At 46.8% G+C, this 12,700-nt stretch overlaps 1 protein-coding gene across 1 annotated transcript in view; it reads left to right on the top strand.

The window, feature by feature from the left end:
- ube3c (ubiquitin protein ligase E3C) overlaps positions 1-12,700 on the top strand; it is a 38,050-nt gene that overhangs the window by 897 nt on the left and 24,453 nt on the right. The window contains exons 2-11 of the mRNA XM_027028258.2: positions 88-193; positions 399-452; positions 540-614; positions 1,545-1,691; positions 2,210-2,325; positions 3,270-3,427; positions 3,732-3,885; positions 4,908-5,128; positions 5,242-5,393; positions 5,507-5,694. Of these exons, the coding sequence (XP_026884059.2) occupies positions 128-193; positions 399-452; positions 540-614; positions 1,545-1,691; positions 2,210-2,325; positions 3,270-3,427; positions 3,732-3,885; positions 4,908-5,128; positions 5,242-5,393; positions 5,507-5,694 (1,331 nt within the window). The 5' untranslated portion in view covers positions 88-127. The remainder of the gene's footprint in view (positions 1-87; positions 194-398; positions 453-539; positions 615-1,544; positions 1,692-2,209; positions 2,326-3,269; positions 3,428-3,731; positions 3,886-4,907; positions 5,129-5,241; positions 5,394-5,506; positions 5,695-12,700) is intronic.

The following is a 12,700-nucleotide window of genomic DNA, read 5'->3' as shown; positions in this document are numbered from 1 at the left end:
CTCGGTCCTTCCGTAATTGTTTTGTTGTTGAGGTCGTTGTGTTCAGATAAATCGAGGCTTTGAACTCGCGTGTGTCTCGTCTCACAGGTAATTTTATAGACTGCAGCTCAATGGGAAAGGTGTAGCCATGTTCAGCTTTGAGGGAGATTTCAGGAGGACCCCAAAAGTGTCGCTTGGTGGGGCGAGTAGGAAGGTAAGAAAGAGGCTGGGCCTCGCTGCTGGTTCTTCATTAGCTCTGTAGTGTGTTATTGTGGCTGTGTTTATTGTTAATGTAGCTGTATTTAGTGCTGTTACTGTAACTGAACCATGTGTTATAGCCTGTGTATGTTATTGTAACTTTGTAGTGTGTTATTGTAACTAGTGTTACTGTAGCTGTGAAATTCTCTGTTTTCTTTCAGGAGGAAAAAGCATCTCTGCTTCATCGGACACAGGAGGAAAGACGGAAACGAGAGGTCTCTGTTAATTACTGCAGTGTTTGATGGGTCAGCCTGGTGGTGGTATTGTTAATATTATTGACTAATACTGCTTTTCCCTTGCAGGATGAGAGGAGACGGCTGAAAAATGCAATAATCATCCAGTCTTACATAAGAGGCTTCCATGAAAGAAAGCGTCAGGTATGTGGAAAGATCTCGGTACATGCATGAGTTTAGTTCATATGTGAAATCATACTGTTTTTATTTCTATAAATTGTGAAAGATGATATGGTGGTATTGTAAGCCCCACTGTTGGGTATACTATCTTTAAGGAATTTGTACACATTTGATGGCAGTAGTTTGTTAGTGTGGCTTCATTGCTGACCTTTAGTATAATGTGTTCCTTAGACATGCGTTACTGCACTGCTGTTGCTATAGGAACATGTTCAGTTATTTTAATGTGGCTTGGTACACATAGTGACCTGGTTAGTGTAAACTGAGTTTTACATATCACCTTTACAGTAAGAGCTCTTTATATTTACAAGCGCAGTGACTGTGCCATCATGATGGTGACTTATTTCACTTATATTAACATCCCATGCAAAGAGAATCCTAAGGAACCTGCATATAACTTCATTATTGGCCATCTAGGTGTAAAGACAGCAGGTATTGTCAGGGGACTGCCTCATTTTCATTCTCAACAGGGGACTGTCTTATTCTCTCTCGGTGTATGGAGGAAAGGGACCGTCTCATTTTCTCTCTGTCTACAGATGTGAGGGACTGTCTCATTCAGTCTCTGTGCACAGAGGTTGAAGGACTGTCTCTTTCAGTCTCTGTGCACAGAGGTTGAAGGACTGTCTCATTCAGTCTCTGTGCACAGAGGTTGAAGGACTGTCTCATTCAGTCTCTGTGCACAGGGGTTGAAGGACTGTCTCATTCAGTCTCTGTGCACAGAGGTTGAGGGACTGTCTCATTCCATCTCTGTGCACAGAGGTTGAGGGACTGTCTCATTCTGTCTCAGTGTGCAGAATAGGGGAATTGTCTACCTCTCTCTTACAGTGTATTGTTGGTACAGTTGCTGTGTCCCTCATTGTTGTCCTGGTTCCTTCCCCCGTGTCCTGTGTTTCACAGCATGCCATCCAGAGGGCTCTCTTTGACCGCTCGGTGAGTCAGGCCCAGTCACTCCACAGCCCAGCGCTTGTGGACAGCGCCACCCTCAGGCTGCTGGGGAGACAGCTGCTGTTTTTCTACTGCCACAGTGAGGACACGCACAGGCTGGTGAGAACCCGTCACCCTGACTAACATCTTGTTTTTTATTCACAGCTTACTACTGCTTGTTTTTCTTTTCTGTTTGTTTTAAATGACACCTTATGATACTTTAATGGAGTTTTGTTTTGCTTATTAATTTGTTTTGCTTGTTATTTATATATATACTGAAAAGCCATTGATGTTGTATTACTACTATGGCAAACATTTTCTTTCAGTTACAGTCAGCACCTTCTGATGAACATTTCTGGAGTTTTTCTTTTATTTGATGTAATCAAAAGCAGAATTATTAGTTGGGAGCAGATAAGTCCAAATCCTCTGGAGAGCAGACAGAGATTCCCACCCTAGCCTGAGGTACACTAGGAGCCAGGACCAGTGCAGTACTGCTGTTCATAATCTGTACTGAGTGTCACTAAGGGGACTCTTGCTGATGGTGGTTGTCATTCACTGATCCTGCAGAGAGAAGCTGAGTTAGCCCTATCAGAGTGTGATAAAGCACCACGCCCATTTTGATGTGTTTGATGTTGCAGATCTGGCTGTGTCAGAGTGTCGTGAAGCACCATGCCCAGTTTGTGAAGCTATTGGCTGGGCCGCAGGGATCCACATGTGTATTCCAGATCAAGAGGCTTCTGGGACACTGCTGCAGGTAACTGTGATGGGCGGGGCTAGAACACTCAAACACTTGTACAGGCTTCGACACCATTAACTGCTATGTAATAAGTGTTGTGTAATGGATGAAAGAGGTTTGAAGAAACTGAGTGTGGAAAAATAAGTATTAAATTAAACAGAGGTGCTCGATGTTCTAATGGATAAATAAGGTTTCATTTCTAGTTCATTAGATAACTTATTGCTCAGGTGAACAGTGTTTATGGTATTACCACTGCGTTTAGCAGAGTCTAGTGAAGTCAAAGTCAAATGTATTTATATAACACACATAGTCACGACACATCTTTACAAATGTGTGGGTCCAGATCTCTACTGAGTGAACCAGAGGAGACATTGGCAAGGAAAAAGTCCCTGGGTGTTTAATGATGAACCTGGGGAAGACCCAGACTCTAGAGGGACCCTCACCCTCCTGGTGGGCCAGCTCAGATCAGCTCCCAGTCACCATTACTACAGATCAGGATTGAAGAGGGACCCTCACCCTCTTGGTGGTCCAGATAGTAACCAGTCCATGATTTAATACATTAATTAGCCAACTCAGTATAAATATTATGTTTCCAACAGTGCTTGGTCGTGATGGTACTGTCTACTCATAGGACAGACTAAATATGAATTTCTATTTTTTATTAATCAGTATAAGATCATTATAGGGGAATGACTATAGTTCTGGTACTGTGTGTGTGTGTGTGTGTGTGTGTGTGTGTGTGTGTGTGTGTGTGTGTGTGTGTGTGTGTGTGTAAAGCCGAATCGTTCCATGATAAATTGTCTGCCATAATACCTGACATCATATATTAAGAATTTATTTTGATGTATGAAAGTTTTATTTATAAAGGGCTTACCAGCATAGCCTGGAACGACCCTAATCAATAGCTGTTCGTGTGTGTATGTGTGTGTCTGATACGTGTGCCCTGACGTGTGTGTCCCCAGACTGCTGCAGCAGTGTGCAGATGAGCGTGTGAATGTGACTGTGCCCATGCGCATGGTGGAAGTGTTCTGCTGGGAGAAGACCTACCTGCCTGTGCTGCACGACCCCGGTGCTGCCACAGCACTTACTGAGCAGATATTGCACTATATGGTACAGAAAGGTATGCAGTGATCTCACTTCCCCCCACCCCTCTCGTATCTCTTCATCCCCTCCTCCATCTCCTCACGTCCCCTCTCTGCCTCTGAGTAGTGGATCTTGTTTCATGAAGTAAATCATTGTGTCTTGTACGAGGCAGTTACAATCTCTCTCCGTTTTCTCTCTTTGTCTTCTGTTAATTTCTTTTGCTCTCTCTCCATCCCACCTCATACATCCATCTCTCTTTCTCTCTCTGTCTGTCTCTCTCTCTCTCTCTCTCTCTCTCTCTCTCTCTCTCTCTCTCTCTCTCTCTCTCTCTCTGTGTCTAGGATACTACAGGTCTGTGTATGCCTTGGTGAATCATAAGTTACCGTCGAGTCTGGAGTACACAGATGCCCCTTCTGTTCCTCTGGCACACACACTTCTGCAACACACACTCAAACCCCTGCACTTTACCTACACTTCCTGCCCTGAGGGAGCCAGGTAAACACACACATACACAGCTGCAACACCCATTCAAACTCCTGCACCTTATGTGCACCTTCCCTGATGTGTATTATGCAAATACACAAACACTTACTGAGGAAATACATAAACCAATGCACATAACATACATCTCCTGTGTTGTGTGCTAATCTTGGCTGTCACTCACACACGGCCACACATGACCTGAAATGACCCACAGCAACTCTGGCGCTGGTCTCTCTCCCTGGGATGGACTCTGCTGTATTTTCCTCCAGTAGAGCTCTGCTGTAGGTTTAAGTGGAATGTTTTCTGTGTGTGAGAGAGGGAAGTGAGGGCAGTAATTAGCTCTGTATGTTTACAGTAGGCAGTAAAAGTCAGGCTGGCTTTTTGAATTGAGCTGTAATGTTTGCTTAGTTTGGGGCTCCATTCAAAAAACTCTCTGGGACTATCACCCCTGTGTATTCCACAGAACACCAGTGTGACTAAAGCTTTTACACACACTTCTCCTGTTTGCTTATTTTCACACACACACACACACACACACACACACACACACACACACACACACACAGATGTGGGTGGCTACTCTTAAAATGTAAGATGTTTTAGAAAATGTTGCAACGCTCTGATTTATGGTTCTTTTTTTTTTTAGAATGGTATTGTATGTTATGATATTTTTTTGACAGCATTCGGCTTTTGGTCTTGAAAAGCATACAGATCAGATTAGAAAATACTGTATTCTGTGTTCTTATCATGATTGGATGGGATGGTAGATTCTTAGGCTGTTGGTTCTGAGCTGAACTGACAGGTCCTGTGCTAGTCCACTCAGTGAACAGATTGCACATAGTTCCAACTTCTTTTTGCCCTTTGCCCTCTAACCTCTGCTTGACAGCAAGAATGAGGTCATCCACAGATTAAAAAAAAGACAGTTGTGTGAATCTGCTGTAAACAGCGATATGCCTTTGATTATATATGAATGAGGTCTGTCTGTCTGTCTGTCTCTCCCTTTTTGTCTGTCTGTCTGTCTCTCTCTCTCTCAGGCAGTCAGTGTTCTCAGCCTTCACAGAAGAGTTCATCTCCCCTCCGTTCACGGAGCAGGTGTTTGATTTCTTTGTGCCAGCTCTGGCTGACCCTAGGGGAGTGTTCCCGTTTGAGGACTTCCTTTGGTCCCTGCAGGCCACCGTAGCCTCCTCAGCCCTGGCCCAAGCTCACGCACCGTGGCTCTTCTACTTCGTGCTGTCAGTCGGAGAAACCAGCCTGGGTGTGTGTGCATGTGCGTCCGTGTGTGTGTGTAGGTTCTCCCTGATGAAGGCCTGCTTCTGTAACTTATAAGTCTTTCATTGTGTGTGTGTGTGTGTGTGTGTGTGTGTGTAGGTTCTCTCTCTGATGAAGGCTTGCTCCTGTATCTGAAGACACTACAGACTCTCTTACCACTGCTGCCTGTGACTGAGAGCCGGAGCACATCAGAGATAAACAGTGACTCTGAGGATGAGGACGACACCACGATACACTCCACACACACACAGGTACAGGTACACACACACACACAGGTACACACATACACACTACAGTCTTGTGTTTCAGTAGTGTCGTGCCTGCTGGTGTGTTGTATTCTAATCCTCTCCCCACTGCTGTGCAGGATGAAGGCAGGGTCTCTGTGCAGCTCATCACTGAGTCCTGTCTGCAGAAGTTGGACTCCCGGCAGCAGACAAACGCGCTGCTGGCTCTGGTGTGGAGAGACTCAGCCAGCGAGGACGTCTTCACTATGATGGCCTCCATCTGCCACACACTCATGGTTCAGCACCGCATGATGGTGCCCAGAGTCAGGTTAGGACTTACACACACACACAAACAAACATACTCACACACACCCACAAAATACTGGTTGAAAGAGAAGTGGAATTAACACTCATAAGGGCAAAAAGGGACAGCAGTGTGAACAGAGCAGGAAGTCCAGTAGAGCCTATGTGAAGATTCACTTCCATACCAGCATAAAATACACAGCCTGACGCTAAAATGGCCCATCTCTTTAAAAGCTGCTTGTTTCTTTCTTAAGATATTTGTGTGCTCTTCGTTTTTTTTTTAATGCTCTGTCTAAGCACTATTCAATCTAGTGATGGACCCAGTCAGCCAATCAGCGTCCCCTTGTCGGCCAATTTTATGGTCGGGGGCAGGTAATGGTCCGTCTCAGAACCTGTCATTCATCAGTTAGGCTAATGAGTGCACTGGTCTGTCTGTTTGCATGCTGACTGGGCTCAGAGAGATGGAGTGAGAGACTGCTGTACATGGTAGAGAGAGAGAGACTGCTGTACATGGTAGAGAGAGAGAGAGAGAGACTGCTGTACATGGTAGAGAGAGAGAGAGAGAGACTGCTGTACATGGTAGAGAGAGAGAGAGAGAGAGACTGCTGTACATGGTAGAGAGAGAGAGAGAGAGACTGCTGTACATGGTGGGGAGAGAGAGAGACTGCTGTACATGGTGGGGAGAGAGAGAGACTGCTGTACATGGTGGGGAGAGAGAGAGACTGCTGTACATGGTGGGGAGAGAGAGACTGCTGTACATGGTGGGGAGAGAGAGACTGCTGTACATGGTGGAGAGAGAGAGACTGCAGTACATGGTGGAGAGAGAGAGACTGCAGTACATGGTGGAGAGAGAGACTGCAGTACATGGTGGAGAGAGAGACTGCAGTACATGGTGGAGAGAGAGAGACTGCAGTACATGGTGGAGAGAGAGACTGCAGTACATGGTGGAGAGAGAGACTGCAGTACATGGTGGAGAGAGAGACTGCAGTACATGGTGGAGAGAGAGAGACTGCAGTACATGGTGGAGAGAGAGAGACTGCAGTACATGGTGGAGAGAGAGAGAGACTGCAGTACATGGTGGAGAGAGAGAGAGACTGCAGTACATGGTGGAGAGAGAGAGAGACTGCAGTACATGGTGGAGAGAGAGAGAGACTGCAGTACATGGTGGAGAGAGAGACTGCAGTACATGGTGGAGAGAGAGAGACTGCAGTACATGGTGGAGAGAGAGACTGCAGTACATGGTGGAGAGAGACTGCAGTACATGGTGGAGAGAGAGAGAGAGACTGCTGTAAATGGGGGAGAGAGAGAGACTGCTGTACATGGGGGAGAGAGAGAGAGAGACTGCTGTACATGGGGGAGAGAGAGAGAGACTGCTGTACATGGGGGAGAGAGAGAGACTGCTGTACATGGGGGAGAGAGAGAGAGACTGCTGTACATGGGGGAGAGAGAGAGAGAGACTGCTGTACATGGGGGAGAGAGAGAGAGAGACTGCTGTACATGGGGGAGAGAGAGAGAGAGACTGCTGTACATGGGGGAGAGAGAGAGAGAGACTGCTGTACATGGGGGAGAGAGAGAGAGAGACTGCTGTACATGGGGGAGAGAGAGAGAGACTGCTGTACATGGGGGAGAGAGAGAGAGACTGCTGTACATGGGGGGAGAGAGAGAGAGACTGCTGTACATGGGGGAGAGAGAGAGAGAGACTGCTGTACATGGGGGAGAGAGAGAGAGAGACTGCTGTACATGGGGGAGAGAGAGAGAGAGACTGCTGTACATGGGGGAGAGAGAGAGAGAGACTGCTGTACATGGGGGAGAGAGAGAGAGAGACTGCTGTACATGGGGGAGAGAGAGAGAGACTGCTGTACATGGGGGAGAGAGAGAGAGAGACTGCTGTACATGGGGGAGAGAGAGAGAGAGACTGCTGTACATGGGGGAGAGAGAGAGAGACTGCTGTACATGGGGGAGAGAGAGAGAGACTGCTGTACATGGGGGAGAGAGAGAGAGAGACTGCTGTACATGGGGGAGAGAGAGAGAGAGACTGCTGTACATGGGGGAGAGAGAGAGAGAGACTGCTGTACATGGGGGAGAGAGAGAGAGAGACTGCTGTACATGGGGGAGAGAGAGAGAGAGACTGCTGTACATGGGGGAGAGAGAGAGAGAGACTGCTGTACATGGGGGAGAGAGAGAGAGAGACTGCTGTACATGGGAGAGAGAGAGAGAGAGACTGCTGTACATGGTAGAGAGAGAGAGACTGCTGTACATGGTAGAGAGAGAGAGAGAGAGACTGCTGTACATGGTGGGGAGAGAGAGAGACTGCTGTACATGGTGGGAGAGAGAGAGACTGCTGTACATGGTGGGGAGAGAGAGAGAGACTGCTGTACATGGTGGGGAGAGAGAGAGACTGCTGTACATGGTGGGGAGAGAGAGAGACTGCTGTACATGGTGGGGAGAGAGAGAGACTGCTGTACATGGTGGGGAGAGAGAGAGACTGCTGTACATGGTGGGGAGAGAGAGAGACTGCTGTACATGGTGGGGAGAGAGAGAGAGACTGCTGTACATGGTGGGGAGAGAGAGAGAGACTGCTGTACATGGTGGGGAGAGAGAGACTGCTGTACATGGTGGAGAGAGAGAGACTGCAGTACATGGTGGAGAGAGAGACTGCAGTACATGGTGGAGAGAGAGACTGCAGTACATGGTGGAGAGAGAGAGACTGCAGTACATGGTGGAGAGAGAGACTGCAGTACATGGTGGAGAGAGAGACTGCAGTACATGGTGGAGAGAGAGAGACTGCAGTACATGGTGGAGAGAGAGAGACTGCAGTACATGGTGGAGAGAGAGAGAGACTGCAGTACATGGTGGAGAGAGAGACTGCAGTACATGGTGGAGAGAGAGAGAGACTGCAGTACATGGTGGAGAGAGACTGCAGTACATGGTGGAGAGAGAGAGACTGCTGTACATGGTGGAGAGAGAGAGAGAGACTGCTGTAAATGGGGGAGAGAGAGAGAGAGACTGCTGTACATGGGGGAGAGAGAGAGAGAGACTGCTGTACATGGGGGAGAGAGAGAGAGACTGCTGTACATGGGAGAGAGAGAGAGACTGCTGTACATGGGGAGAGAGAGAGAGACTGCTGTACATGGGGGAGAGAGAGAGAGACTGCTGTACATGGGGGAGAGAGAGAGAGAGACTGCTGTACATGGGGGAGAGAGAGAGAGAGACTGCTGTACATGGGGGAGAGAGAGAGAGAGACTGCTGTACATGGGGGAGAGAGAGAGAGAGACTGCTGTACATGGGGGAGAGAGAGAGAGAGACTGCTGTACATGGGGGAGAGAGAGAGAGAGACTGCTGTACATGGGGGAGAGAGAGAGAGAGACTGCTGTACATGGGGGAGAGAGAGAGAGAGACTGCTGTACATGGGGGAGAGAGAGAGAGACTGCTGTACATGGGGGAGAGAGAGAGAGACTGCTGTACATGGGGGAGAGAGAGAGAGAGACTGCTGTACATGGGGGAGAGAGAGAGAGACTGCTGTACATGGGGGAGAGAGAGAGAGACTGCTGTACATGGGGGAGAGAGAGAGAGACTGCTGTACATGGGGGAGAGAGAGAGAGAGACTGCTGTACATGGGGGAGAGAGAGAGAGAGACTGCTGTACATGGGGGAGAGAGAGAGAGAGACTGCTGTACATGGGGGAGAGAGAGAGAGAGACTGCTGTACATGGGGGAGAGAGAGAGAGAGACTGCTGTACATGGGGGAGAGAGAGAGAGAGACTGCTGTACATGGGGGAGAGAGAGAGAGAGACTGCTGTACATGGGGGAGAGAGAGAGAGAGACTGCTGTACATGGGGGAGAGAGAGAGAGAGACTGCTGTACATGGGGGAGAGAGAGAGAGAGACTGCTGTACATGGGGGAGAGAGAGAGAGAGACTGCTGTACATGGGGGAGAGAGAGAGAGAGACTGCTGTACATGGGGGAGAGAGAGAGAGAGACTGCTGTACATGGGGGAGAGAGAGAGAGAGACTGCTGTACATGGGGGAGAGAGAGAGAGAGACTGCTGTACATGGGGGAGAGAGAGAGAGAGACTGCTGTACATGGGGGAGAGAGAGAGAGAGACTGCTGTACATGGGGGAGAGAGAGAGAGAGACTGCTGTACATGGGGGAGAGAGAGAGAGAGAGACTGCTGTACATGGGGGAGAGAGAGAGAGAGACTGCTGTACATGGGGGAGAGAGAGAGAGACTGCTGTACATGGGGAGAGAGAGAGAGAGACTGCTGTACATGGGGGAGAGAGAGAGAGACTGCAGTACATGGTAGAGAGAGAGAGAGAGACTGCAGTACATGGTGGAGAGAGAGAGAGACTGCAGCACATGGTGGAGAGAGAGAGAGAGACTGCAGCACATGGTGGAGAGAGAGAGAGACTGCAGCACATGGTGGAGAGAGAGAGAGAGACTGCAGCACATGGTGGAGAGAGAGAGAGAGACTGCAGCACATGGTGGAGAGAGAGAGAGAGACTGCAGCACATGGTGGAGAGAGAGAGAGAGACTGCAGCACATGGTGGAGAGAGAGAGAGAGACTGCAGCACATGGTGGAGAGAGAGAGAGAGACTGCAGCACATGGTGGAGAGAGAGAGAGAGACTGCTGTACATGGTGGAGAGAGAAAGACTGCTGTACATGGTGGAGAGAGAGAGAGACTGCAGTACATGGTGGAGTGGGGAGAGAGGCAAGATCAGCATGTGTGTCAGAGGAGTCAAAGTTTCTGTTTCTCTTGTTCTGGAGGCTGTATGTGAATTTGTAATGTAGACATAAGGTGTGTGTTTGTGTGTGTGTGTCAGTGGTCTTACTTGTCTGCTTACCAGTCAGTTTTTGACCCTTCCCTCCATGTTCCACCCTTCTCTACATCATTCCCTTGGTACTTATGGCTGCTGCAGACTTGTGTATCGTTAATGTTCATCTTGGAGCGAGGATGTGTTTGGAAATGCTTTTACCGTAAATTCTGCCCTCAGTGCTTTATCATTATTGGATATCTGTACAAAATAATTAGCTCTTCTGGAAAGATTCATTTTAGCGGGAGTGGTCAGGATAGCTTTACAAGAGGCAAAGGGGAGCAAATTACAGCTGCTTACGTGATTTACGGGTCTAAGGAAGGGTCCTATGTTGATGCTTGATGCCAGATTGGTCAGCTAGCCCAGTGTGTCCTTCTATCTACCACCACACTGGGTTGTCTGGCCCTGCTCCTGAAGCTCCAACCATACTCATGGAGATGTGTTCCTAATGTAACACACCTGGCTTTGATGCTTGGCCTGATTCAGGTTGGAGCTCAGCTCAAACTGTTTAACTGGTATATTGGATATTTTTCCAAGCCCAGCTGTCAGCAGAGGTCAGTTATTTCAGTATTTTACACGTTCCTCTGGAGTCCTTATATAGAGTTGATCTTGTTGATTGATGTGCTTCATAGATTCAGAAGGAAGGATCTGTGCAGAACAAGGTGCCCCTGACTTAAAGGTTTATGGTGTGGATTTTTTGGATTGATTTTTCTACCTTAAATAGGCATGTGCCCTGCGCAATAGAGGTCGGCCGATTTATCGACCTGACTGATCGTTTGTAGCCGATATTCAACATTGTCACGATTACGGGAATCAATGTGCAGCATCTGATTACATTAACACAGGAGTGTATCACGAGTGACGTGCAGCATCTGATTCCATTAACATAGGAGTGTATTGCTTGTGAAGTACAGCATCTAGTGTAAATATTGCATTAACACAGGAGCGTATCATTTGCAATTTGCAGTGTTTGATTACATGAACACAGGCGTGTATTGCTTGTGACGGGCAGCGTCTGATTACATAAACACAAGTGTATCATTCACAACGTGCAGCGTCTGATTACATGAACACGAGCATATCATCATATCGTGATGTCCAACATCTGATTACATTAACACAGGCGCACATCATTTCCAACGTGCAGCGTCTGATTACATGAACACGAGCATATCATCATATCGTGATGTCCAACATCTGATTACATTAACACAGGCGCACATCATTTCCAACGTGCAGCGTCTGATTACATGAACACGAGCATATCATCATATCGTGATGTCCAACATCTGATTACATTAACACAGGTGCACATCATTTCCAACATGCATCGTCTGATTACATTAACACAAGAGCATATCATTCTCAATGTTCAGCGTCTGATTACATTAATACAAGCGTTTTTGTTTGCGATGTGCAGCGTCTGATGTAAAATGGGCTGTGCACCCATGGCCAGCTATGCAGACATGCCTCCAAAAAGCAGTAGCCTAAATTATTTGTAAAACAATAAAATTTTTATATTTAGTAGAAACATTGTACACAACTTCTGGTTATTTTCATTTTTTCTAAAAGTACCGACGGCTACAAACTTAAATCTTCTAAAGACTGCACCACTCAGCTTGAACAGGACTAAACATCCTGTTTCCTTGGAGTCAGGCAATCCATTTCCAAGAGTCAACCATTCTGACAAATTCAGCACATCTAACTACTACTTACTGAATGAAATTCATAAAGAAGTAATGTCAAGGTTAAATCAACATTAATGTCCATCTAATCTCATTGTTGCTTTTTAGAAAGTAGCCCCTTTTTTGAGCTCCATTTCTTACAAATGTCACTGACGTTGTTGTTGTTAATAATAATAATAATAATAATAATATTATTATTATTATTATTATTATCATCATTATTATTATTATTAGTCAAATTTATATAGCACCTTTCTCAAACTCTTTACAGACAGAAATCTTTTTATGTGTATATAATCATTTAACATGTAATTTTGGGATTTAAGGACAGGGAGCAGGAGGAGTAAAATTGTAGCAGCAAAATCCTGCCGAGAGGTTTTTACACCATGACTCTGTGTTGCTCAGATAGGACTCCTGAGGAGATATTGCAGAGTGGAATTTCTTTTTCCTCATTTGACTGAATTTTCCACTTTACTGAATCTGTTGAGGATCTGTTTATAGAATTGTGTTGTGATTTGGCAGCTGTTGAAGTTACTT

This window comes from Electrophorus electricus, chromosome 19 (assembly GCF_013358815.1).
Source record: "Electrophorus electricus isolate fEleEle1 chromosome 19, fEleEle1.pri, whole genome shotgun sequence".
Taxonomy (NCBI): domain Eukaryota; kingdom Metazoa; phylum Chordata; class Actinopteri; order Gymnotiformes; family Gymnotidae; genus Electrophorus; species Electrophorus electricus.
The sequence above is the reverse complement of the archived record's forward strand: the minus strand, read 5'-3'. Positions and strand labels throughout refer to the sequence as shown.